The 26,378-nt window shown below is 39.8% G+C and overlaps 1 protein-coding gene across 5 annotated transcripts in view; it reads right to left on the bottom strand.

The window, feature by feature from the left end:
• AMPH (amphiphysin) overlaps positions 1-26,378 on the bottom strand; it is a 120,201-nt gene that overhangs the window by 60,833 nt on the left and 32,990 nt on the right. For all 5 annotated transcript variants that reach the window (XM_068156863.1, XM_068156864.1, XM_068156865.1 and 2 more), the window contains exon 2: positions 4,233-4,313. In XM_068156863.1, coding sequence (XP_068012964.1) covers positions 4,233-4,313 — 81 coding nt within the window. The remainder of the gene's footprint in view (positions 1-4,232; positions 4,314-26,378) is intronic.

The following is a 26,378-nucleotide window of genomic DNA, read 5'->3' as shown; positions in this document are numbered from 1 at the left end:
ATATTTTAGCTGTGTATTTTAAAATAAAGGAAGACTCATAGCTGCACTTGGAAGAATAATGGGAGGCAAATTTGCATAGATATGAAGTAGAATATTGATCTCTTGCAAAAAGAAAGCAAGCACTGTGAGTCATTAAAATGCACTTGGGGATAATGGAATTTTTTACTTCCTGTCCAAAAAAAGTGAAAAATGAAGTTGCTTGAACAACAGACTAGAGATAAAATGGTAAATTCCTGATGGACTTGGTATTTTCACAGTTGAGAAAAATGTGTAGGAATTTTATTTATTTCATTTCCCCCCTCTCTGAATTTCAGAGTCAATTAAGAGGCTGAATACATCCACAATTATCTGTGCAGAGAGAAATGTTCAAGCCTTAAAAACTTGCTTACAACACTGAAAATCTGTCATACACACGCTTGTATATGCGTTGTTTGTTCCACAAGTTTTGATTTAGAGCCCTAATTTCCAGTCTACAACATAAGTGGAAGGTAACAGCTGTATACACTGCTAAAAATCTAAATGTTTTTACTGTTGGTTTCAGCTGCAGCAGCTTAATGCTTCTGATAGGAAAAGTCCTGAGGCTCTGTGCCCTGTTCCCTCCAGGCATGGGATGACTCAGTTTCTCCATGGTGATTCATCTGGGTAATTCAGCTCTGGCTTGTCAAGTCCAGAAGGGTCTCTTATCCAGCTGTATTCAGAAAAAGGTGGGAATGCATCACTGGGACGTCTTAGATGTGCTTTTTCTACAGCTAGATCTGCTGGACGTATCCTTACACACAGCCTTCTGCTGAGCGCATACTCACCTCCCAGTCTGCTACTCAGCAAGGAATAACAGTTAAGATTTTGGTTTTTCAGGTTTCTATTTCTCTTTCCTTTAACTAACCTTTCCTTGAACTGAACTGTGAATCCACATTTATTGTCTTTGGAGAGGATTAATAAAAAGAATCATTCCATTCTTAAGACCAGTGGGCCTCTCAAGTGTTGCAGGCTCAGTAAAGTAGGGAAAAAAAAACAAAAATAGAAACACAAAAAAACCCCAAACACCCACAAAACAATTCCCCAGTGCCCACGTGGCACCACCTGCTATGAACCATTTACAACCAGACACAGAACTGAAGTGACAGCCTTGCCCACAGCCAAAAGTAACTAGATGAGGTAGGCAAAATCACTGCTAAGGGAGACTGAAAAACAGTAAAATTTGGACCTTCTCTCAAACCAGCTCTACCACAGAAAGGCTTCTTCAGGTCAGCAACCAACACAAAAGACAAATAGTCTTGGAGGGAATTGAAAAGATGGTACAGCCTCTAACAAGGGTGGCTCATCTGGCAAGCCACCGGAATGGCCCCTGTCAACAGTTTGGTGGACCCCAGCACAGAGATCAGTCACTCAGAATGCCTTTTTAATTCTTTAATATCTAGATTGTATTTTTTTATTTTTCTAAAGGCTCTGTAGTTGCAGAGATAAGCTTGGAATCAGGGCAATGTAAACCAAGGAGAGAGCGGACTGAGTTCACAGAAAACAGCATTTCTGCAAGGATTTAATCAGAACAAGTGGTCATTTACTTGCATGTTGAAGCGCTTTGTATCTTTGCGTTTCTAGTAAATTGTAGATCAAAACAGTATATAACTGTTACTACTATGCTATACTACTATACTATTACTTACCACTATTAACTCCATAACTAAGGAGACTCAAGCAATTTATATACTTCTTATTGCTGATTATGGCAGAATTAAAAGCATTAAAAATACATGCAGCATTTTTTCCCCTTGTATTTGAAGAATGGCACACAACAGAACTCTTTGAGAGTAAGCCCAGCAGAGCTCAGCAAGTACATATAATTAGTTCAATAAAAGTAGTCTCTCCTGTCTGTTTTGCCAGTGGACCCAGCATGTGCCCTTCAAGAGAGCTGTAGTAGTTCCCTCTGCACTCACTCCTCGCTACCCAATTCCTCCCCTGGCCCCAAGCCACATTTGCATCCAGATTTAGCACCATGCAGTTCAGGCAGAATCCTTGACTGCTTGTTACTGCCTCTCTGTACATCAAAGGAGGAGGAAATAAAAGAAAGCAATGCTAAGATCCTCCTTAGCCCTTAAGCAAGATATCCAGCTGAAAATCACCATCACAGAAAATTCCTGGTAAAGGCCAGAAAAAAAACAAACCAACAAACACTTGAGAGAATTTTGCTTTAAATTACTTTTCTCTCTTTCATCTCTTTTTTTTTTTATTTATTTATTTTTTTTTTTTAATTTAATTTCACTCAGCATTTTTGGCCAAAAGAGTATTCCACAAAACTCCATTTGTTCATAGGGAGATTCCAGCTGTTCCTTAGGCACCCAGTAATCTTACAGATGCACCTTATTACTAGCAACACAGTTAGTAGCTGTGCAAACAGCTGGGATGTTGATGGCAAGGATAAGCAGCAACATAAGGACAACCAAGAAATAGAAATCCATTGATACCCCAGCATACTTGGAAAAGAGGAGGGGGAAAGAAAAGGGAACTATAACATCTCTGCAGGATTCCAAAGCTTCTGAGTACTTCTTCAAGCCTATTAAATCCTAGTATCTTCCTGACCTCAAGAAATTTGAGTGAGGAACCACCCTCCTCAGAGAAACAGTCTTTTCCTTCCCATCACTTTCATGTTTGGGGAAGAGAGAAGAGCTACCCAACAGCCTAGTGGCTCCTGAAACCTCCCTCCCTTTTAAGTCAAGAGAAGGAAAATTTGCTAAGTGACCACAGAGGCAAAAGAGTTAATAAGCATCCCAGCAGGCGGGGTGCAGGGTTTGTGTTTGCATGGAAAGGACTGAGCTGTGTGTTGTTGCAGAATTTGAAAACAATGAACCAATTTTACATTGTATAGAAGACGTGGGAGTAGTTCTCTCACCCTCCAGTGCCTTTCTGTATGAGTTCTAAATGATAGCTCACAAAGATGACAGATACCTCAGTTCATACTTACATAACAAATTTTTTTTGGTGCCTCATGGTAGGCATTAATTTGTACTAGAAAGTTATTATATAGTTAAACACAATTAATCACCTTGGAGCAAAAAATTCTGGCCAGCAAAGCAAGGAATAATTGAAGTTAGAATTTAGGATTGCACTGGGAGTGGATTATAAACTCTTCGGGGCACCTTTGTTTTCAGATGTTCTGTTTAGAGCATTAAGAATAATTGAGTGCTGCTTCCCAGTATTGCTTCATCAGCACTCCAGCCAGAGCCCCCTGAGCTGCAAGGAGCATAACACACTGTATTCATCTGTTCACTTCATAGAATAGTTTGGGTTGGAAGGGACCTTTAATGGTCATTTAGTACAATCCCTCTGCAGTGAGCAGGTACATGTTCAGCTAGATCAGGTTGCTCAGAGCACCAACCAATCTGACTTGAAATGTTTCCAGCAATGGAGTTTCTACTACCACTCTGGACAACCTGTGCCAGTGTTTCACCATCCTTATTGTAAAGAACATCTTCCTTATATCTAGTCTAAATCTCCCCTCTTTTAGTTTAAAGCCACCACCCTTTGTCCTGTCACAACAGGCCCTGCTAAAACGACTGTCCCCTGTGTTTCTCACAGGCTCCCTTGAAGTACTGAAAGGCTGCAACAAGGTCTCCCCACAGCCTTTTCTTCTCCACGCTGAACACTAACAACTCTCTCAGCCTTCCTTCCAGCCCTTAGATGGCTGTTGTGGCCTCTTCTGGAGCCAACTCAACACGTTCGAATCTTTCTTTTGCTGAGGACTCCAGAGTTGGACAGACTACTCCAGGTGAGATCTCACCAGAGTGGAATGGAGGGATGGAATTACTGATGAAAGTAATCCACAACATGAAACTTTCTTTGTAAATCAATTACAAAGCTGTCTTTCATTTGGGTTGGGTTCTGTTCCCAAGTATGTTGTTGAAAGTATACTGTCCCTTGCCTGATCCCAAACGGATCAAGCACGATGGTGTTATGCATCATCACACTATGTGAGCTGTTTTGGGGTTTTTTTGAGTGCATTTCTTAGTACCCTGCATGTAAAAAAATCCAACTGTTCTTTCTTTTTGAAAATAGCAGTACAAGATCTTATATCCCTCCCTGCCAAACACACACCCCCAAAAATAAAACAACAACCAACAAATCAAACAACCCACCTTCTTACCTGTGACCTTGTAACACCTTCTTCAAAATCAACAAGCTCAAATACACAGCATTCTTCTTAAGACACAATTAAAGAAACTGGAAAAGTAACTGACCTCTTGCCGTTTGAAATTTTGAACGTATTCCTCAAACTGTTCATCTTTTGTTTCATCTGCTTTTCCTAGTTTTTGAAGTACCTGAATTGAAAAGAATAGGGAAAAAAATTAAATCATTTCATATTTTTATATCATAAAACAAAAACACTGCTACTCTGAAACACTTCTGTTCTTACCGTCGGGTTTAAATAGTGGTTTATTTTTAGGGGGGTTGTGTGCACAACTGTTTCCAGTGTAGACACAGGAAAATATCATGTCAAAATACAAAAGGATAAGAGGAGGACTCTGGTGTGTGTATGTGTGTGGAAATATACTTCCAAGTATGGAGCCTTTGAGGTCTATGTGCTTTGTTTTTTAGTGAAACAACTTTTCTTTCAGCAAGGAATCCCAGGGTTTCAAAGAAGTAGAGACTTATTCTAGCACTGCAAGCTGTCCTGCCCTTCAGACAGACAGAAAGAAAAAAAAAATCCAACCAAATTTAATTAGGTTTTTCTTCTGTTTATGGCTTATTATATTGAACAGTATCAACTTTGTCTTTACCTGCATGATTTTCAACATAAAGTCACAGAGAATAAAGAAGTGTAAGGCTGCATGAGAAATTGGTTGATCTGACACTTATTTAAGACTTCTAGTGGTGTTCAGATTTGCTCCTCTCATTAATTCAGAGGTGGGTTGTCATCCACTAGATGACAAATACACTGCAATATGTCAACAGTTGGGGCTATCCATGTGATAGCAGGCCCAGAAGTAATTTGACACAGCTCCACTTGCATTGTATTTAATTGAAATAAATGCATTCTATCATTAAACCCCAGCACTATCCATTCGTTTGAATATTTATCACTTAGATATCTAGCTGCAAGGAGACTTCACCCTTCTTGTCAAGCATCCCCAAAATCTTTCTAGAGTACTTGTGTGGGATGAAGCATTTTGCACAGTGATGTTCAGATTGCTTGCCCATGACAATCTGACAAAACTTTCCACTTTCACAGGAAAACCCAAAAAACAAACTGAAAACACCTCACAAAATAGAAACAGTAGCAATTAACTGATACTATGAATAAACATATAAACATCACCATCTATTCATCTCAAAACAAAGGCTGTACAGCTCCACCTTCTTCCTCCTACCATCTACCCCTCCTAACCCTAGCTGGCCCCACATCATATAAAAGCAGACTGCACGAAGGGGTGGCAAGCATTGCCACAGTAGCAAAATTGGAGTCAAGATGATCAGGAAGATGATGCTATCTGTGGGCCTGGCATGTGGAACTTCAAGGAAGTGTTGACATCTTTACAGCAGAAAGAATGACATCAGAGAGGGAAAAAGACAAAGGCTAGACTTTTCCTGCCAATAGCTATGGTTTAGCTTTTAATTTCCCTGGCTCATTTGGGCATTTTGGATTGCTTTTAAGCCTGCTGAGTAGTCACAAAGGTCTCATTCACTCTCACCCCCAATCTCTTCATCAAATATTAAGAAGTACCACAGATCATTTTACAGAGGAATTACTTGATTTAACATTTCAAATCATCACAGGCTTTCACATTGCTCCTTGTCACCAAAGAGCCGAATAGTCTGCCCCCACTGTGGAACAACTTTGATCCACACCAGGCAGCTCTCTGAAAATCCAAAATTCCTTTTCAAAGAGGTAGCTGCAAGATAAACCTAACTAGAGCAATACATTAAATTCTTGTTCCCAGGAACAAGTAGAAGACACATTAGTTGTACTCTGAGTGATTCATAACATAGGTAACAAACCATGGGAAGAAGGTTGTGATGATAAACTCTTTTCTCTTTCCCAAAATATCAGTGGCAGTTATCCATGTCTTCAGATGTGCACTCAAGCTCATAGTGCAAGGCTCATAAGGGAACAACTACCTCACACAGCACCTACCTTCTATGTTTTTGGTTTTTTTATCCTATCTGCAACTTTCAATTTCTCTACAAGTATTTAGCTGAACTGAGGATAAGATGCAATGTTAGAACTTGTCCTCTACAAACATCAACCTTCATCTTAATCCATGGTTACATTAAATATCCGTTAATAACATAGCTTCCCAATTTTCCTAACCCCAGCTCAAACTTTAACTACAGATATGTCACATGGTTGCAACTGCAAGTTCCAAGCCAGAAGTTTGGTGTCAGCTAAAGCTATTTGCCCCCACAACAACCAACTGATCCTCTGATGTAAACATCTCCACACAGGAGCTGCTTCAGAAGCAGCTTAGCTCCCTGCATAGCAGGGGGGTGGACAAGACTTGACAGCAACCTCATCAGACACCCTAATGTGCATCATCCCCAGTAATGCGTGAGTACTTCTAAAGAGCAATCAATGTATTCAAAGCCACTCGGGGCAGCAGGATGTGACTGCTCAGACAAGACCTACCCAGGACAGGACTTAATTGGAAATTCCAAGGACTGCTAAAATAAAGATGCTCACCATAAGTAGCACTATTTAAGGGTACTTCAGAATAGCCCCAATCTGTTGTCATGGACTCTCACTGTCCAAGATATCTTCAGAATCGCAAAGTGCTCCAGTTCTCAACAAACTCATGCATCTACAACCCTGTTCCATGACACTTTTACAACATTGTACTATAGTACTTTTTTTTCTGATACCATACACTTCTACAACCCATAAAAGAAATAATAGGGCTGCATGACTAATATATGCAGCTTTCCAAAGAGGTTTAACTATGGTTATTTCTGGGTAAAAATTGATTAAATGAAAGCAGACTATTCAGGAGAAATCATTTTAGAGTTACCTACATGTAAAACATTGTATGGATGTCAGCAAATGCTCACAAAAGTGAAAGAAGTATTTGGTCAATATGAAAGAGAAGCTTTGAATGGAACTTCTTACAATGCATGACAAGAATGCTTACTTAAGATGAGAGGAAAAAAGAAACACAATGGGATAAGTTTGAAGTAAAAGTATCTATCTGCATTTCAACTGTAGAATAACATATGACAACTCAGATGTCAAACTTACAATGATCCCAAGCATACCGCAATAATTCCAGACCAACAAAAAACTGAGTCCCACCAACCTCCCCCTGCCCCAAACAAATCCACACAAAGGCAACTCCAAGTTTAAAAAGGCAAAAGTTTTCATGTGATGGGATGCTATAGAAAGCATCTAACACCACAAAACCATAAAAAAGGAAAAGTCAAATTAGAAAACTCAAGCATGATCCATGATACCCCGCTGGTATTTGAGAAGTGGAATAACAAGGTTTAAGAAACTCTGTTTGTTCCAGAAATAAAAGCTAGCTTGGAAGACAACACATTGAAGTGTGAAGTTTGGAACAGAACTAATTCCAAAATATATCTACTGACTTTCACTCAAGCATGAAAGCGAGGTGCTAAACACAAGAAATAGAACAAATACTCAAGGCTCACTGAAGCCACATGAGATTCCCACCTCCTCACTGTTAACATGTGGGCAGCCAAAGTGAAACCAGAGGGAGGCTCTTTACAAGGATGCTATTTGTTTGTTCCCCTGCAAAGAGGGGCAGGAAAGAGACTGAATTGAATTAGAGATACCTAAATGTAAAGCTTATGGAACTATGTGTTTGACCAATTGACAAAAGGTCTCCTCTCCAAAGAAGTAACATTCATATCTATCCAGCTAAGATCTACTTGGGTGGTTTTTAAAAGCAAAACAAAACTTTTTGTACCAATTCAACATTCTGTGATATGATCTTGCAGGTCTTCTCCAACCTTAATGATTCTGTGGCTCTATGATATCAAAGTCTGCAATCTTATCCTGCTTCCTTTTCACTCCAGCACTGAAATCTCAAAAGCTGGTCAGAAAAACTCACCAGACAGATATTTTTCCATACTGTTACATGATATATTGTTCATATATAAATCCTATTTAATGAAAATTAGATGGAACTTCCTAATCAGAGAAACAATAAATAAAAGATGCTTTAAAAACCCGTTAAACTCATATGCTGTTCTTTGCTTTCTCTTTGGTGATGGGGTGGGTTTTGTGACCAAAGTTCTAATTTTATGCAAGCTATAGGCATTTTAAAAATCTGAAGTCCAAGAACTATTTTGGTATTGTATTAATTTCCATAGGAATTAATTTACATGCAATGTGACTTGAGGTCTCGGGGTACATGTGCAAAGCAATCATTATCATAGGTCAGGATAGTCAATCATAGGCTAACCAAAAGTGGGTTTGGTTTTGGTTGGGGGGTTTTGTTTGTTTTGGGTGGGCTTGGGTTTAGGGCTTGTGGTTTTTTTTCCCCCTCTTCAAAAATTTCTATTGTAGAATGCTGGAGAAAGTTTCTGACTAAACAGAGCAAAAGATCACCATTCTTTGGTCATCATACTAGTAAAATCAGGTAAAAGTACAGCACTTCACATTTTATTTTTAAAGCTTTGGCTTTTTGAACAAACTCAGTTTTTTTCAGCCTAGTCTGAACCATACCGTACACTTTTGTAAAGTAGATCAGCAACCAGAAAGTACCCAGCATTACCTTTTTATAATAAGGATACATGTCTGGAAATGACACAGTGTACTGCTCAGTTTCAATTCTCCTGTGATTATTTTGATCCCAATGCAATAGGCTGAGTAACTTCCCATTTTCAAGAGGTTGACTGAATTTCATACTTTACACACTACACAGCCATGCACTTTCCAAAACTCGGGTTTGCCTTTATACTCTATACTGCCTTTAGGCAGGTGCTGCTGCTGCTATTCCACCGTTGCATTCCTGCAGAAACAACAGCTGACAATGAGAAGTGTTTGCCCAAGCTTCTGTTCTCATTAATATCTACAGGAGGGTCATGGGAAAAAAAAATCCCTTTGTTATTGGCAGACTCTCAAAAGTCTGGAAACCAGTTTAAAACAGAGCACTGATTATTTTACTGAGAGGGCAATAGAAAATGCAGAAAGACACTACAATGAAGATCTTCCGTGATGAACAATTTTTTTGTGTGGTGCTGGGTTATAGCAGAACCCCTCCAGGCATAGCTGAAGACTGCAGGTGGCCACCAAGCAGACATGGCATCTGAGTCAAGAAGGGTGGCACTATGGCCCAGTTTTGAAGTCAGAAGAAAACACACTGGTGTGTAAAACACGAAGATCATGATTTAAGAAACCAAGTCTTGAATCATTGAGGAGCAAACTACTCAGAACGCACACTACTTTAAGAGAAAGAATTGCCTTGGAGATGGTCAATAAATTTGTAAGAGCCCAGTCACAGATAGAAGGAAGCAAAAGACTTGGAAGAAACACCTTTGCTCTCACTTTCCTCTCACCACTCTCTTCTTCAGCAGAATCTGTAGTCTACATTGTTTGTTACTGATCTTAAGAGACAACTAAAATTAGCTCTGGTTTCCAAGTGGTCTGTAGTTACCACTCCTTTTTCCTGTGCACTCTTCCACTATTCATGTTGTATAAAATACACATGACCATTTGTGAGAGACTAAATCTTATCTCTCCCATCAGGACCATCCCTTCACCCACCAAGACTATTCCTGGATGCAAATAACCTTGTGATTGTATCATGAACTGAGATGTGCCCCAACAAAGGATTGCTCACTGGACTGCAGCTGTCCTGGAAATGGGCAGAGGCAAATAGACCTAAAAACTGCATAAAAGACTTGAGCAACTACTGGCTCTGTAGAAGGAAAACACAGGTGAAGAAAAACATAGGAGAAGGACAATGCTGCTGAGAAGGAAAACACAAGAGAAGGAAAGCCCAGGGCAATGCTGCTCTGAAGAAAAACAGAGAGAATACCAGGAGAGGAAAAAAATGACAGAGACATCACCATGGAGCCTGGAAGAAGCAGACCAAGAGGAACACTCTCTTTGTGTCCTAAGTTCCGCCTGCTACAACTCATGGAGCTGAAGAGGCTGCCCAGAGAACAGCTTCTCTTCTACAGCCAAAACTGCAGTGCCCTTCCTCTACAGACCCAACATCTCCTGCAGCACCTTTCCCCCACAGACTCAAACTGTGTTGGGGGGGTCAGGGGTGTGGTAATATAATTCCTTTCCTCTTCTCTCCCTCCCTTTCTATTTTCTCTCTCCCCATTTCTGATCCATCCACTTTATTTATGCACTAAATAGTCTAGCTGTTGATATTTTGGCCTCGCTTGTGCCTCTAATCTCACAACACAGGAATATTCAAAAGAACTGAGTCTCTTGCCCTCTCCGGACTGAGACACCATTCAGCAAGCAACAATCAATCTTTACTTTCACATAATATATCCAATAATCTCTATTATTGTACTAGTATTTGCTCCCTAGCTTCTCATTTAGGTCTTACATTGGGCACAGTAATCCCACCATTTACAGGTCAATGTAATTTCTGAAGTGGATCTTATACTAGAAGGCCATTAGAATAAACTTCAGTTTATCCTATCCTAATATCTGGCAGAGGTAATGTCTGATGTACAGCATCATAAAGCAAAAGAGAATTCATATTTGGAAATGCACTAATGCATGATATCTGGTCCAAGAAATGGAGGAGGGCAACTGCTAGGTACCAGCCACCACCACGTGTGGAGGAACATAAAAACAACTCTATGGGTCAGATTAATTGCCCACATAACATGCCAACTTCTCTCCACCCCCTCCAGAGGTTGTTCCCCAAGGAGGATTCATGACAAGCATGCAATGATGCATCTCCAGCACCCTATACCAACTCCTAATGAACTGCATTTCAATGAATTCCTTATGCAGTCTCTTTCCGTTTATAGCCCTGATGGATTTTTATTGATGGATTGTCCTGCTGCTTGTGGAGCTCTAATAAGATATTTGCTGTTTCAAGAAGCATGAAGGCTCACTTTTCTCATGGGTGCTTTTATTTTGTTCATTTTTTGTCAGCTTTTTCTTGCTGGTGTTCTGCGTATTGTAAAATACCATGGTGCATAGGAATGATTTGCTAACAAATAAGAATAAAATCCAGACAAGCACAAACCACTATGATAGGATATGTGCTCTTAGTCAAAATTAAAAGAGAGGAATGTGGTCTTTCTATGACAGCCTAAATGACAAATGTGAACATTATGCTAAGAGAGATGATTATAAAAACCTTTCTGCAAATTACTTAATCTAATTGTACATCATTGCCCAGACAACATAAAAATGTTTCAGAGAGATCCACAAAAGAAATAAGATTATGATTCCTCTCAGAATAAGGCCATAAGCTTCTACATTAGTCCTTGGTGATTCAGTTAAGATCAGAAAACACCAACTTGCACACTGCAGAGCACTACAGTCTGTAGACCATTCCTCACTCATTGCAACATCCCTCAAATTTGGTCTACTGGAAGTAGGCACCCCTGAAAAACTGAACATAATACTAGATGGCTATCATTCTGCATAAGGATGTTCCTAAGAAGTCCAGCAGGTGAGCAGCAGACTTTTAAGGAGACTGAAGGAATGAACTCTGAAGTCCACAACATCTCATTTTGCTGGTGAGAAGGAAAGGGATGCTAACAACTATGATAATGTACTGATAGAAACTTCTCCTGCTTGTCTCTTAGGACTTTCACAGAGTTTAATGCTATAGGGCTCATCCACGTAACAAGGTGGCTCATTAAACACCCTCTGCTTGTATTCTGGAAGCTGCTAATCCTCAGTGGATATGAAGGCCTGGCACAGCTCCAAAAAATTGCCAAATAAACAAGCTCTTAGGCCAGTTTTCCCAACCTGCTTTGTGTGGCTGGCCTGTACAGCAGAGGAGTACATCCAGGTAGAAATGCCGGGATGGTGCACAGCTGGTGATTTTCATGGAATGTAGCTTAAAGAGGAAAAAAATTGGGAAGAAGCCAAATAAAATATAGATCAAGATGCAGGAGCAGGGGGGAAGGGAGAAATAAAAGAAAGCTTTAAGAGGGAGAAAAACAATTATGAAAGAAGATGGACCAAGCTAAATAGAAAGAATTAGCCTTTGAGAAATGGTGGGTTTGATTCAATTGCCTACCCATCAGCATCTCACATGGCACAGGATGTCTCAAACATCTCTGTGCAGGTGGTAAACATGACACAGGACCTATGGAAGTGTCTTCTGGAATAGCAGCTTGAGGCAAGGCAGGATACAACTCAAACAGCCTACACGTAGGCAGCTGAATTGAGCTATTAATATCACAGCAACATCTACAATCCTCAGACTTTTGAATATTCTTTTTCTTCACAAAATCTCTTCAAGCAATAATAATTCTTTGCTCACTCTATCATCGGGGAAACAAAGTACAGGAAAGGCAAATAACTCCTACACTAAGTCCAGAGGAAATTAATCACAAGCAAGGTACTGAATCTGATTATTCTAGACTTACATCTTAACCTCTGGGCCATCCTCCTGTGAAATGGAGTTTCACAGAATTCTGCTGTGTTCAGATTATCTGCACTAGAAGAGGAAAAGTGATAAAAAGGCATCTTAAAGAACTGGAAAGACAATCTGTTTGCCCTTCTCTGGCTATTGTTGCTCTCACACTTCTTGAAAAAATTGATCACTTCTTTGGGTTGCATCAGAGCTAAATTTAATTGTCTTCACAATTAGCAATAATATCTTTGGCTGAATTACTGTGTCCTTTACTGTATCCAGAAGAAATCAAAAGGCTACTCTGCTGAATCCTGTCAGTTGTTTCTGCCTATATTGACTCACCACACTGAAAAGTATCTAGATAGCTTCCTTTGAGCCTTGCAGAAGCTAGCTGTACATCCAGGCTCACTTAGACTCTCCTCATTGCTTTCTGTATGTATTCCCCCTACCAACTCCTCCACTTCTCTGCTCCACTTTGACTTGTTCTCTACACTTTGTGTTGAGCAGACACTCTCCTTAATACTGCTCCTTCCAAAAATTAACAACAATGGAAGATAAATACATTATTTACTGCCCTGATAACATTTCACTCTGCTCACATGACAACTTCATTTACCTGATCTTCTGCTCACGTTCTGCCTTATTTGGGCTGAAACTTTATAAAGCAAGAGACTGTCTGATCCTTTACCCTTTTATGGCACCAAAGACAAAGTGATCATCATCTTAATTTATTTGAAGAGCCTATCAAAAACTCAGGATTACTAATTTATCTTTGGGTGTTTACATTCACTTGTGACCAGATACTTCTTTTGCTCTCCATTTACTTGATACACATAGTACTTAACAACTAGGAAAAAAACCCCACAATCAAATCAATCAAATAAATCAGTCACTCAACACAGTGTTTTTTCACCACATATTTAAAGCATAAAAAGTAGCACAGAATCAAATGGAAAAGAATTTTAATTGACAAAACTTTTAATTATTCAACTTAGACTTGGATAATTTTTTTTAAATGGAGTAAATACCTATATAGAACATTAAAATAATTAACTTGAGATCTTGTCAGCAGAACATCAAAATCAACTACAAAGACATCTAGCAAAAAAAATTTCAAGCTGGAAGCATCCACAATGCAATAAACAATTCTGTCTCTTCTACAGATGGACCACTAAAGATCACCCTTGCATAAGGAGTCCAATAAAATTTATCCGACCAAAGTCTTCAGCAGTGATACCTGACAGGCAATCTGTTGTCTCAAAACTAATCAAAGTTTTCCTGAGCCAAGAGGAGAGATCTCAAATATAAGACTGCATTTTATCTGTGGCTACTGTAGTTCTGCTTTTCTAATTAAACATTTAAATTACACCTGGAAAATGACAATTTTGTTTTTCACAGACTCTCTCTCTGGATTTTTCACAGTGAGTACGTGATGTTTTTCATGTCTGCTGGGAGTCAAATGAAAAATAATCAAGCAAAAAGCTTTTTAGTCACAAGGCCAAAATAAAGATCTAACAGACCTTGAATTTAAAAGTGCACATGCATTCTCACACTGTCTAGTTCCACAGGATATATATATAGCAGACTCTGGTTTACTTTATTTAGCTCTGATGATATGCTTTCAGGAGATCAAAGAACTTAAGGAAATCAGGCTTTCACTAAGTAATGATGCTGAAAAGGGCTATTTCCCCTTATGTTTGCAGTGCCTGATCTCCTGTACTCAGTTCCAAGATCCAGTGACAATATTTCCTATTGTTCTTGATTAAATTCAAACAACTATTTTATAATACAAGAGGTTGATTATGACACTAAGTGGATAAAGAATTCTAGTGGTAAGATATAATATTGCCTCAGTAGAATGATATGGAGTTGGTAAGTCTAATCTGATACCATTATAGGTATCTCTCATCTAGGTTACTTCTCACCAAAAAAGGCAGGCCAAAGGTAATTTACAAATTTCTTCAAGAACCAGATAAAGCTTTTTTAAAGCAAAACAACTCTGAATTGCTAGGGAGAAAAAAAAAAAAAAAAAAAAAGATTTAAAAATATATTTTGATTTAGTGTGTTTCTCTAATGGGTGCCTGTGAGATCATAATCCACATCCTTAGACCAAACATTACAGTTACATCAGTAACCCTGCAGAGATGATGACAAACAGAAGCAAGAGTTCAGCCATTTCTGATGTGTAATTAGCAGAGCTCATACATTTCTCATTGCGCAGTATCAGGCACTTTCCTCCCACTTCACCATTGCATCCATAAGACTGAATACTTGTGGTTTTGTGTTTTATCCATATGCTCAGAGTACCAATACAGATGCCTAACCTTGACTGCCTCATCCAACCTGAGCTATGATATTTCCACAGATACTTCTTGAGAAAGTTATTGGCTGAAGCTGGAAAGAGATGCCTGCATTTGGTCCAGAACACATCAAAGGCAGATGGTACCCACTGTGAGGCTCCTTCATATCCAGCAAGGATGGGATTTCTCTCTAAAGGCTCCAGGCAATCTTCATTACAGGGCTGATATGCTGGAGCCCCAGAAAAACAAAACCGATTCTCCAGCATGGTTTTATGGTTTGCCAAGAGACTATTGCACCACCTGTTAAGACAGTCTCATGTCATGCCATGTGGACACAGAAACACAGACCATGAAGATAACTTTTTATTTGCAAAACATTTTCCAGATTGATGTTCATCTGTGGAGGAATTTAATGTTTCTTCACAGATCTTAATATACTGCACACTAAATATCAGTGATGTGCCTGACATGGCAACACTTGCTGATGAGGTACTCTTCACTTTTGGGATGCACCAGACCTCTTTCCTCATTTAGAGGATGATAGTGAGATTGCTGTAACACTTCAGGTGAATTAATTCCTCTTTTGATGGAATAATAAGTTTGTTCCCCAAAAAAAAATATAGCCTGCTAGCAACTGTGACCGTTTGAGGCTGTGCCTTTAAGAACAGGACAGTGCTGGGACACTATGGCACCCAATGTGGATATACTGCATTCCCCAAAATTGCTTGTAAATAGAGCATTTTTCCCTTTGCTTCTCCGGCTGGCTAGCTGTGTTTTTTTTTCCCTTCCTCTTTGTGGGGGAGAGAAGGCCGGGCCCTTTTCTCTCTAACCCACTACAGCAACCCACCACAGTCACCAAGGCATGCTGGGGAAACAGCAGCAGCAAAGGTAAGCTGGAGTGATCACCATCAGCTAGCCCTGTGCTGTGAGGCCTTTCAACTCTTTAGAAGCAAACTGTTTGCTTATGTGGCTGAAAACATGCTGCGATGAGCAGGTCTGTCGAAATCTTTGTCATTAACCATAAGAAAGAAGGGATTTCTTCCACAGGCAGTGGGCACAGGCTGAAAATCACCAGAGAAACAGTACCAAGCTGAATTAATCTGCACTGGAAAGGACACCATGTTAACGGTCTCTCATACCTTTGCTATCATGGAACAGCACAAGACACTTGCAAACAACTCCAGTATTTCTTTTCACCATCAACTGTGCTGGTGTCTTGCTTCTAGTGGCAAAGATGGAAATAATGATTATCCCTCTCCTTAGGTACATTTTTTTTAAAGTTACTTTAACTAAAGAGGAAGACTGGAACTGGAATCATTCCTGCCTTCAGTCTACTCTTTTCTACATTGAACTAATGTCATGACTTCAACTTTGTCTTGTGGTCAACTTTTCTAACCTTCAACTATTTTCTGGGTTTTTTTCTCTAGACTCTCTACACTTTGAAGGTAACTTTGTTCTCTAGTAACAATATTTCTGTATTAAAGTTGTTTTGAGTTACTCCAGGTCTTTGAATTCCCTGTGATTTTCCTGTCATTTCAGCTGCTTCGAAAATCAGACATATGTAGGAGAATAATTAGCAAAACACTTGATGGATTTTAAAATCGGTGGTAGAAAGAAAGGTGTTAAGCACTGAAAATCAGCTTTCATGTGAAAATAGATCTGAAAGTATCAGACGTGAAAAAGTAGCAAAGGAGATTAAATTACAATTTGATATTCAGGGTTAAAACCTATGAAGAATATACTTTGCACATCTCTCTTTAAAAGGGTAAGCGCCCTTCAGTGTCTCACTACATTTGGAGCTCAAATGTACAGCCAGACTAAATGCTTCTGTCCACCATGACCACAACAGTGAGTGCATATCTCCCAAGCTTCTTAGTCACTCCGGGAGCAGATTATAACACCTCCACTTCTAGGGTGAGAAAACCTGGCAGTCCCAGTGGACAAGAAGTTATCCATGGGACAGCAATGTGCCCTTGTGGCCAAGAGGGCCGATGGGATCCTGGATTGCATTAGGAAGAGTGTGTCCAGCAGATCGAGGGAGGATCTCATCCCCCTTTACTCTGCCCTAGTGAGGCCCCAGCTGGAACATTGCATCCAGTTCTGGGCTCCCTTGTTCAAGAAGGACAAGGATCTACTTGAGAGAGTCAAATGGAGGGCTACAAGTATGATTAAAGGACTGAGCACTGCCTTATGAGGAAAGGCTGAGAGACCTGGGGCTGATCAGTTTGGAGAGGAGAAGAACGAGAGGAGATCTAATAAACATTTATAAATAAATATTTGAGGGCTGGGTGTCAGAAAGGAAGGGACAGCCTCGTGCCTTGTGATAAGAGAAGAGGCAATGGATGTAAGCTACAGCACAGGAAGTTCCACCTCAACATAAGGAAAAATGTCTTTACTGTGAGGGTCACAGAGCACTGGAAAAGGCTCCCCAGAGAGGTTGTGGAGTCTCCTTCCCTGAAGACTTTCAAGACCTGCCTGGAGCATTCCTGTGTGACCTGCACTAGATTCTATGGTGCTGCTCTGGCAAGGGCCTTGGACTCGAAGATCTCCAGTGGTCCCTTCCACCCCTTAACATCCTGTGATCCTGTGAAACTGTGGCACAGGAATCAATTAGGCAGCTGTGCCTACCTGTACTTAATCCTGACATCTGTCAAAGAGAGAGCTTTAAACTGATTGTGTAGAGTTTGTGAATCAACACTGTGCCTGTACAGTCCTCTGAAAACAACTTTTGAGCAACACAACTGAAAAAGCACATATAAGAGAGTACAATATATAAAAAAAGTTCCAAATCTTGAATACTTTGCTCACATAATTAGATTTGTGGATCTGAATGTGTGAGAAAGATGAGCAAGATCAGTTTTTCTATCACTCCCCAAAAGAAAGTGATACATATGGTATCCATTACTTAATATTGTCTATCATATCTACACAAGCTGTCATATTCCTTGTAGCAAAAAGTGAAAAGTTAAAGATACTGGTGCAAAAAAAAGTAAATCAAAGCTTACTGGGAATAGCTCTGTAAGTGTAATTTTTTCCCCCCTTTGTATCAAATGCAGTCCCTGAAATTTTCAGCTGTGTAAAATAGCTTCTTCAGCAAGTAATTTCTTAACAAAGACATGTTTGAAGTGATTTTGATTATATGCTTTCATAGAGGCTGCTTTTCACATCATGAACTATAATGGGTTTAAAAGGCAAGCAGAACTGTAGGCATTTGTAGATATAAATTTAACCTCTGGCAGATAGATTAGATTATGCAACACAAGTCACAACATTTTCTTCATTATAAGAATATAAAGGAGTTTTTCTAGGAATACAGAAGTATTGACACACACAAGTACTGAAGGAGCACTTTAGAAAACACATGATGTTCTTAGGTGCCTTCTAAAACAATCCTGGGTTTTAAATTTATTTAAATGCATAGATACACTACTTCCAACCAACAAAGATTACTCTATGCATTGCAATGGCACAGATTGTTTAATGGAGTAACTATTGTCTGTCCAGGAATATTTATCTCAGATAGCTTCAGGATTCCCTTGACTAAATAAGATCAGAGCTTTAATGTTGTAAATCCCTTCAAAGACTGTGATTAATCACACAGAGGAAGCATACTGTGGTGTGCAGGTCTTGGTCCAGTTGCACGTGAATCAAAGCCCATCAGTCTTATTGGAGGGTTTCTGGAAAATCCAGCCTGACACCAAAGGCTTTCCAAGCATGTACACTCAGGGTGAACATTGCCAGATGCCTTATGCTATTGCAAGACAACAAGAAAACAACATCTAGGGCTTTTGAATACTGCAACAAAAATCAATCTAACAACTTCATCCAAAAGGAAGGAACTTGCCTCCAAAAACCTGCAAAATATAGGGTGAAAACTGCTCAGGGGTGTGTGGTGTAACTCTGCAGTAACATGGAAGTGATCCACACTTTTGACTGTCTCTGCTTTCCTGCCTGTATGGTGCAGAAAGCTCTCCAGTTTGCACTGTTAAATGTGTTTGACTCTCTGATCTCTAGAGATCTCCTTTAGCTTGCATGGAAGTATGATTCTTCATAACCAAATGTAGTTGCTATCTTCACCTGGTATTTTATTCTGTTAATCAAATGGTATGAAACACAGAATCAGGAGGATTTATGAGAAGTTTGATGAAATGGTTTCTAATTGTCAAGGTTGATGTACCCTGCTCCATGGTGTACAAACCCATGTGTGTCTGCACAAGATGCTCTATTCTTATAATAGAGGAGAGGAGTATAATAGACTTCCTCTTGGTTCAACATACCTATGAAGAAATGTTTATCCTTCACTTAGAGTTTCAGCACCACTATTGCTGCAATCCAACTCCCTACTCCTTTCAAAGATGGATGGAAATAGATGATTGCAGCTTGCACAAAGGTGGTAGATATCCCATCCCTGAACAGTCACAGTCAGGCTGGATGTGGCTCTGAGCAACCTGATCTAGTTGAAGACATCCCTGCTCACTGCAGAAGGGTCACGCTAGATGACCTTTAAAGGTCCCTTCCAACCTGAACCATTCTATGCCTATTTTCAGAATCCTATTATCTACTTTAACAGTAACAAAATACTCTAATAGAAAGATTGAATGCATTCCACAACAAAAAGCCCCATAGCAGATGACATATAGAAGTTGTGGAAGTTGGTCAATAGTTTGCTTCCTTTATAATTTATCTCTGAGTATTAGATTACACAGTGCAAGATGTAGTCTATTCAATTTTGCTCAGTGCTTATCTCTGCACAGACTGCAAGATTGCCAATAGAGCTTCAATAACTGCAGCTCTCCGTTGAGACTATGGGGGAGGGGGGAGGAAATAGAAGAATGATACCTACATCTATGAATTTTTAGAAACAAAAGTCTTTAAAGGCTTCCCCAGTCCATCAGTTGATGAGCTCATTGTATATCCTTTGCCCAATCCTCTTTATGGGGGGAAAAAAAAGCCCTCTAGGTATTTGCAGCTATCCAGTTGCTTACTCTGCAGGGGGTTTACTCCATTAGGCTATGGACCAGAGATGTCAAAAGGCTGTCAGGCTAGCTGATTCTTCATGAGAAATCATAGAACACATCTGGTTGGAAGAGACCAATATCATCCGGTCCAACCCTCAATCCAGCACTGAAGGGTCAACACTGAAATATGTCCCTAAGCACCAGGTCCACATGCTGCTTAAACACCTCCGGGACTGGTGACCACCACTGTCCTGAACAGACCATTCTAATGTTTGAGAACTTTTCCAGTGAAGAAATATTTCCTAACATTCTGCCTAAACCTCACCTGGTGGAGCTTGAAACCATTTCCTGTAGTCCTGTCACTTGACACCAAGAAGAGGCTGGCCCCCTCTTTGCTCCAGCCTCCCTTCAGGTAGCTGTAGAGAAGGCTACCAAGTTGCTGGTGTGTGTTAGACCGGACTTTCTAATTGCTTTGTTCATGAAATGCAACAATTACACCGGATTTCTTTCTAAAAAGAATTTGTTGCCTTTCAGCACAGACTGTCTTTTTTCCTCATCAAAACAGGCATTAGCTGAACAATAGCAAACTTTAGATTTGGGCCCTTACACTGATTTCTTGTCACGGGAGCAGTTTAACATCAGAGTCCACTTTTATACATTATTACAGGTTTTCTTTTAGAGCAAGCTACTTGTGTTACCACAACTCTGAGTTTGCATGTCAGATGTCCACTATAATCACAAGGCTTTAAGCCTGCAAGGACTGCAGGGAATGAGGCATTCACAGGTAAGCCTGTCCAGGGATACGTGTACATACACACAGATATACAGCCATGGCATATGTGGCATATATACACATATCCACATGTGTGTGTGGGTGTCTCCAGCACTTCTGGTGTATTTAAGCCCCCTCCACTATAATTTCAGCACAGCTCATGCTAATTTAATCAGTGCAGTGCTCTTGACTGCTAGGATTCCTGTAGGCCTGTAGATGAATTGATGAAAATAAAGTCAGGGGATTATGGGAGGAATTCCTTAACTGTGAGAGCAATGACAGCTGACAGGATGCAACCTCATGGAAGGGTTGACTGAACAGTGATGGCACCTCCTCCAAGAGTAGGTTTTTCCAAGTTATCTACATGCTTCCCTTTTTACAGACCCAGGGCTCTACATCAAAAGCTCATAATATGCAAAGGTATAAGCAGAGAGAGCTATTATTCTTAGCTTTGTGTCTTTCAGAACTTTTATCTTTTTTTTCTTTTGTCTTTATGATATCAATTTTATGCATTACAAATGTACAGAGATTGATAACTACAACAGAAATCCTGGATGATGCAAGAAACTATGTCAGTTACTTAGTAGATGTCATTGCTCCCTCAAATTTAAATTAATCCCAGCATCTCCACAGATTACTGGAAGAACATCAGAGATGCTACATTTTCATGCAAGCAGTGAACCTAAATCTTGTTAGTCCCAGATATAGATCACAACATATTTTTTACAGCAGTAAGAATAAAACTGTTCAAACTATGCTCTGCCTTTCTTTCTCCTGTTTTCCTCTTCCTGCCTTCAGGCATTGTCAGCAATGCTAAGAGCTGTGAGACATTTGCCACATCCTTCTAAAGGAAGCTGAATTTCAGTAGTTCCAGAAATAGTTTTTGCCTAAAACACTGCAGTCCTCATGGATGATAAAACAATATAAATGCAAAAGCTGTGTGATTAATGTAAGGCTGTGTGATTAAATGCAAGTCAGTGTGATTAACAGGGCTACAACATACGAGTCCTCTGCTTTCTCTTTCCGTAATTAACTTAATTGATTCTAAATCTGCTCTGAAATTAGGATGATGCTATTTAAAGCAAGCTTTTCAAGACTCAAAGCACCATGTTGGTTCAGCATTTCTCATTCCAACCTTCAGCTATTTACTATTTTGTTTCAGAACATGCATCTGTGAATGCCTCAAGTTCCCTCTCAGCAGTGTCATGGTGGCAGATTCCTGGGGAAATCACTGTGCATGGTTTACAACACTGACTAAGTAGAAATGTTTCCAAGATTTCAGGGTCAAGCGTGGGTAAGAAAAAAAAATAAAATAGGCAGCTTTACCATAGTGATACATGACTCTTCATGACTGTGGACAACAAAGGTTTCTCGTTTTCAGGCATGCAAGTAGTATTCAAAAGCATCTGAAATCTGTTAAACCTTTACGGACCAAAAGAAGACTCTCTCAACCCCTGGAGAAAGATGGGGAGGAATCTAGGCAGGATGTTCCGAAATCAAGTACTGCTCAAACTAGTATTCTTTTGAAAACCAGGTACCCTTAACAGGAATCAGGCTTGGTTACCCACAAGGCTGTTTTTCCTTACAACCACCTTCCTACATCCACCAGGCTGTCCACAGAGTGGGAAGACACTGGCAGTTCACTAAAAGGTTACATGGCTGCAACACCAGACACCACTCTGGGCTCACTGTTCACATGGTGCAAGTCAGAGTCAGCTTTGCTGCATGCAAATCACTGCAGGCTCAGAGCCTTATGTAAGGAAATCCAGTGACCTTCCCATTGCTACCTGCTCCCCATCACCTTGCTGAGCAGGGCCCTCTCATCACAGAACCCACATTCGGGTATTAATAGCTTAAAACAACAGAAAGATTCATTGGAACAAAGACCAGAAATACAAATAAGATTCAAAGAGCTGCTGCCTTTATTTTTTAATCTCCTTCTTTTGCTCCCCCTGCCCCCTTTCCCCCCCCCCCCTTACCTTCCCCCTGCCTTTCCTTTTTCCCTCCCCTCTTTCTTTCCCCACCCCTTTCCTTCAATGCAGAACTAAGAACTTATGACTGTGCAACTGCATAATAATCATTGCAAGTAAATCACATCCACTGAGAAACAGTGCAAGAAAAGAAGTGTGAGATGAGAAAAATTTACTGCAGAATGCAGCACCCTGCATCCTAGACAGTAGTAAAGAATCTCAATTATCTGAGGGCTCACAGTAAGATTTTGTAACGCCACAAGAATTTGCACTTTAAATGCAATATATATGATAAGTGTAAAGATTTCAACAAATAAAGATAGATCTGGCATCTTCCACACTGTTTTGTGCTCAGGAGTAATTATCTTCTTGATATAGCCTTTGTAGTATAACAAATAACCAAACCCCCCCACAAACAAAAAAACTCCAAACACACAAACCCAACCAACCAAAAAACAGGAACAGGTTCTTTACTATGAGGGTGGTGGAACACTGGAACAGGCTGCCCAGGGAGGTGGTTGGAGCCCTATCCCTAGAAATACTCAAAGTGGGGCTCAACAGGGCTCTGGGCAACCTGATCTAGTTGAGGATGCCCCTGCTAACTGCAGAAGGGTTTGAACTAGAGGACCTTTGGAGGTCCCGGCCAACCCAGACCATTCTATGAAAAACCAGTAAAATTATTTTTAACATAGAGAGTGCCCTGCAAAATTTCATCTCCAAGTCAGGACAACTTGGAAAGTCATCATTGTTAAAGTGAAGGGATATCAGAAGAGAATCAAACTAGTAATTAGAGAGACAAATAATAATAATAACACAGGATTATTTAGAAAAGAACTTGAATTAGCCACAGTGGAATTTTCCTTGTTACCTTGCACAGCATAGAAAGTCCAGGAAGCATTGCAGGGATTGCTACACAAGTGAAAGAGAAATGCAATGTGTTTTCCATACCATGTCATAGAACATAAAGTTTTAATTTTGCAGTATTTTACCCATCCACCTAAAAAAATAAATAAATAAATAACAATAACCTAACTTCTGCCTAAACAGCCATGAACACACTGCCAGTTAATTTCAGTGCAATCATTTATCCTGTGAGGAGATTTCAAATTCCAAAAAGATGCCAACAGAAAGAATAAGGACTGAAAGATAATTAGACACTCTTATGGCCGCAGTTCAAGGACTCTAAAGTTGAGTTGTATTAATGAACATTTAGAAATTAAATTGCATGGGATCCCAATGCCAAGTTATGGTGAGAAAAAAGGTCATCTTTGGGTAAGCTGGAATCTTGGCCAAAAGCTCTAATATCTTTTGTCAGTGTCCTATGTCATGAGGTAGATTATGCCCAAAAGGATTTTTCTACCAGTTTCAGTTTAGAGCATACTGCAGTAAGATTTACTGTAGATAATCAGGCATGAAAAATTTTCATAATTTCTCATTTATTAATTTTGGTTTATTAATTGAATAGTGTTTAACAGGGGTTAATCTCAACCCAACAAGACCACTGTAAACACTTCCTTCAAAACAAAATTAAAATAGAATCAGAATGGTCTGGGTTGGAAGGGACCTCCAAAGGTCATCTAATCCAACCCCCTCTGCAGTAAACAGGGACATCCTCAACTAGATCAGGCTGTCCAGAGCCCTGTCAAGACTCACTTTGAGTATCTCCAGGGAGCTACTCAAAATACACTACTTGATAAAATTTCTTCCCTCTGTACCACATCATTCCAAATGTTAAATCTAGAAACTCATACATAGCTTTCAAACAGCTGAAGAACGTTAGTAATAGTTATGATATGAAAGGTAATGACTACTCAGCTCTTCAGAGTTGTCGCTTTAGACATTGCTTAAAGGAAATATATAGACAGGATCTGTGTCAGGACAAAGCATTGAACACTATTTGTAACAAGGGACAGGGAGTAAAACCTCTAGCTTGCCCCTTGTACACCAATAGTGCTGAGATTTCTTCTTGCAGAACTCCTATTGCAGCCACAGTTCCCCGTTCCCCCTTCCCCCTTTTGTAAAGTACCATGGTGTACTATGCATCAAATATAAATGTGCTGTCCCATATCAGGCAAATGAGAGGCAGAAAATTAAAACAAACAAAAAAACCAAAAAAGCAACAAAATTTCCATTAAGTGAAAGAGCCGTGATGGACATGGTGCTGTCCCAAGCACCACTGCTTCATTGCTGTGGGTTTTAATCTTTTACTGAGGGAAACAGAGAGTCTGATCTTAGTATGCCCTACAAAGAAGCTGTTACATTGACACCTCCAAATTTTAACTGGAATTTGAGGTGAGAGCTCAGCAATTCAGGGATGAAACTCTTCTGGGGGCTCATCTGCTCAGCCAACTGATTTCATAGAGTTTAGTATGCAAGAAATTGAGCAGGAGTCCGTAAGGAGAATCAGTTCCCCTGTTCAAAGCTGGAAATCACTTCTCATCTATCTCCAAGGTTTGCACTTTTGAAATCCACTTCTGCTTAAATTGACCTTTTATTCAAGGAGTGCAGCTCCAGTGCGATTAAACCCCATTATATAAAAGAACCTCACTTAGCAGAACAATTTCCGGTGCCTTTTAAGAAGCATGTCTAATGTTGTCCCTTAAAAGACAACTGTTATACCACTTTTTTTGAGAATTGTTCTGCCAGTAGAGAACAGGATTGTATTTTACATTAAATTAACCCATAGACGTTGAGAAACAAATTCTGGTTGAAAAGTCTATTTTATCAGCAGTGATTGTGACAGCAAGAACTTCATTTAATGCCTACATTTTGGGTTGTGCATGAGTTTTACCACATGTAGAGGGAAAAAATCCTAAACAGATAGGGGACAATAATACTTAAAACCTGAAAGCACATCTAGGTATGCAATGAAACTCCTATTACATGTGCTCAATGTTTATTTAATAATTTACATGATCTTGATTGCAGCCATCAGATTAGAAGGCTTCTCTGCTATTTCTATAATGGTTGAGCTGGTATCAGGACAGCGTATCTTCATTTTCTTAATCTTTTCCTCAGAGATCTGATAAACACTTCCCAGATGATCATACAGTCTGATAGGAAGATGCTGTTGCTTCTGTAAGAAAATTTGTCCTCTTGGAAGAGAAATTTTGTGGGACTGAACCATCTGTTCAGTTGTTTTTCCTTCTTGAAAAAGAAAATGGCTTTTTGTAAACAAACATTTTTCACAACCATGTTCATCCAGGTCTTCTGCTATAGTTCAGCTCCTTTGCATGGAGCTGTTCTGCTGACTCACCAAGGTGAGTCCCAGTTGCCAGCTCAGGAAAAGGATGACCGTGGAGATGGAAATCCATACTCTCTGTCACTGCTTAAGGAAGCTGTGGGAAAGAGGAAGCGGTCAGAAAAAAAACTTGTAATCATCTGAGCTCATCTGGAAGCCCTTGCTGAAGGTTACCTGCTTCTTAGTTTTAATGTAACCCAGAGATGCACCCAGAGAGATGTATATCAGAGCCTCTGTGCACATAAGCATACCAGTGACCCATGGGGTGGAATGTTTACACTGACTTTCAGCAAGAATATGGAGTATTTTCTTCCTGAAAAATTGTACTGGATGTACTGCTAGCAATATGCAGTGTTCAGTTTATTCTTATCCATTAATTGAGTCCTTGGTTTTCTTCATAAACACACACACATACACACACACCCCAAAACCCTAATTTCTGCTACTGGAAAGAGCAGATTGCTGTGGAAAATTACAATCCAAAAAATACTTCATCTAAAAAAAAAAATGTTTCTTATAATTTGGTATTTTAATTATCCTGCTGTCAAATGTCTAAAGTTGTTGTTCAACTTAAAGGATTTGGAAGTTGCTGTAGCAAAGGAAGGAGGCAGATATGACA

Source organism: Melanerpes formicivorus, unplaced genomic scaffold, assembly GCF_026170545.1.
Source record: "Melanerpes formicivorus ecotype bairdi unplaced genomic scaffold, bMelFor1.0.p_v2 SCAF_35, whole genome shotgun sequence".
NCBI classification, from domain to species: Eukaryota; Metazoa; Chordata; class Aves; order Piciformes; family Picidae; genus Melanerpes; species Melanerpes formicivorus.
The sequence above is the reverse complement of the archived record's forward strand: the minus strand, read 5'-3'. Positions and strand labels throughout refer to the sequence as shown.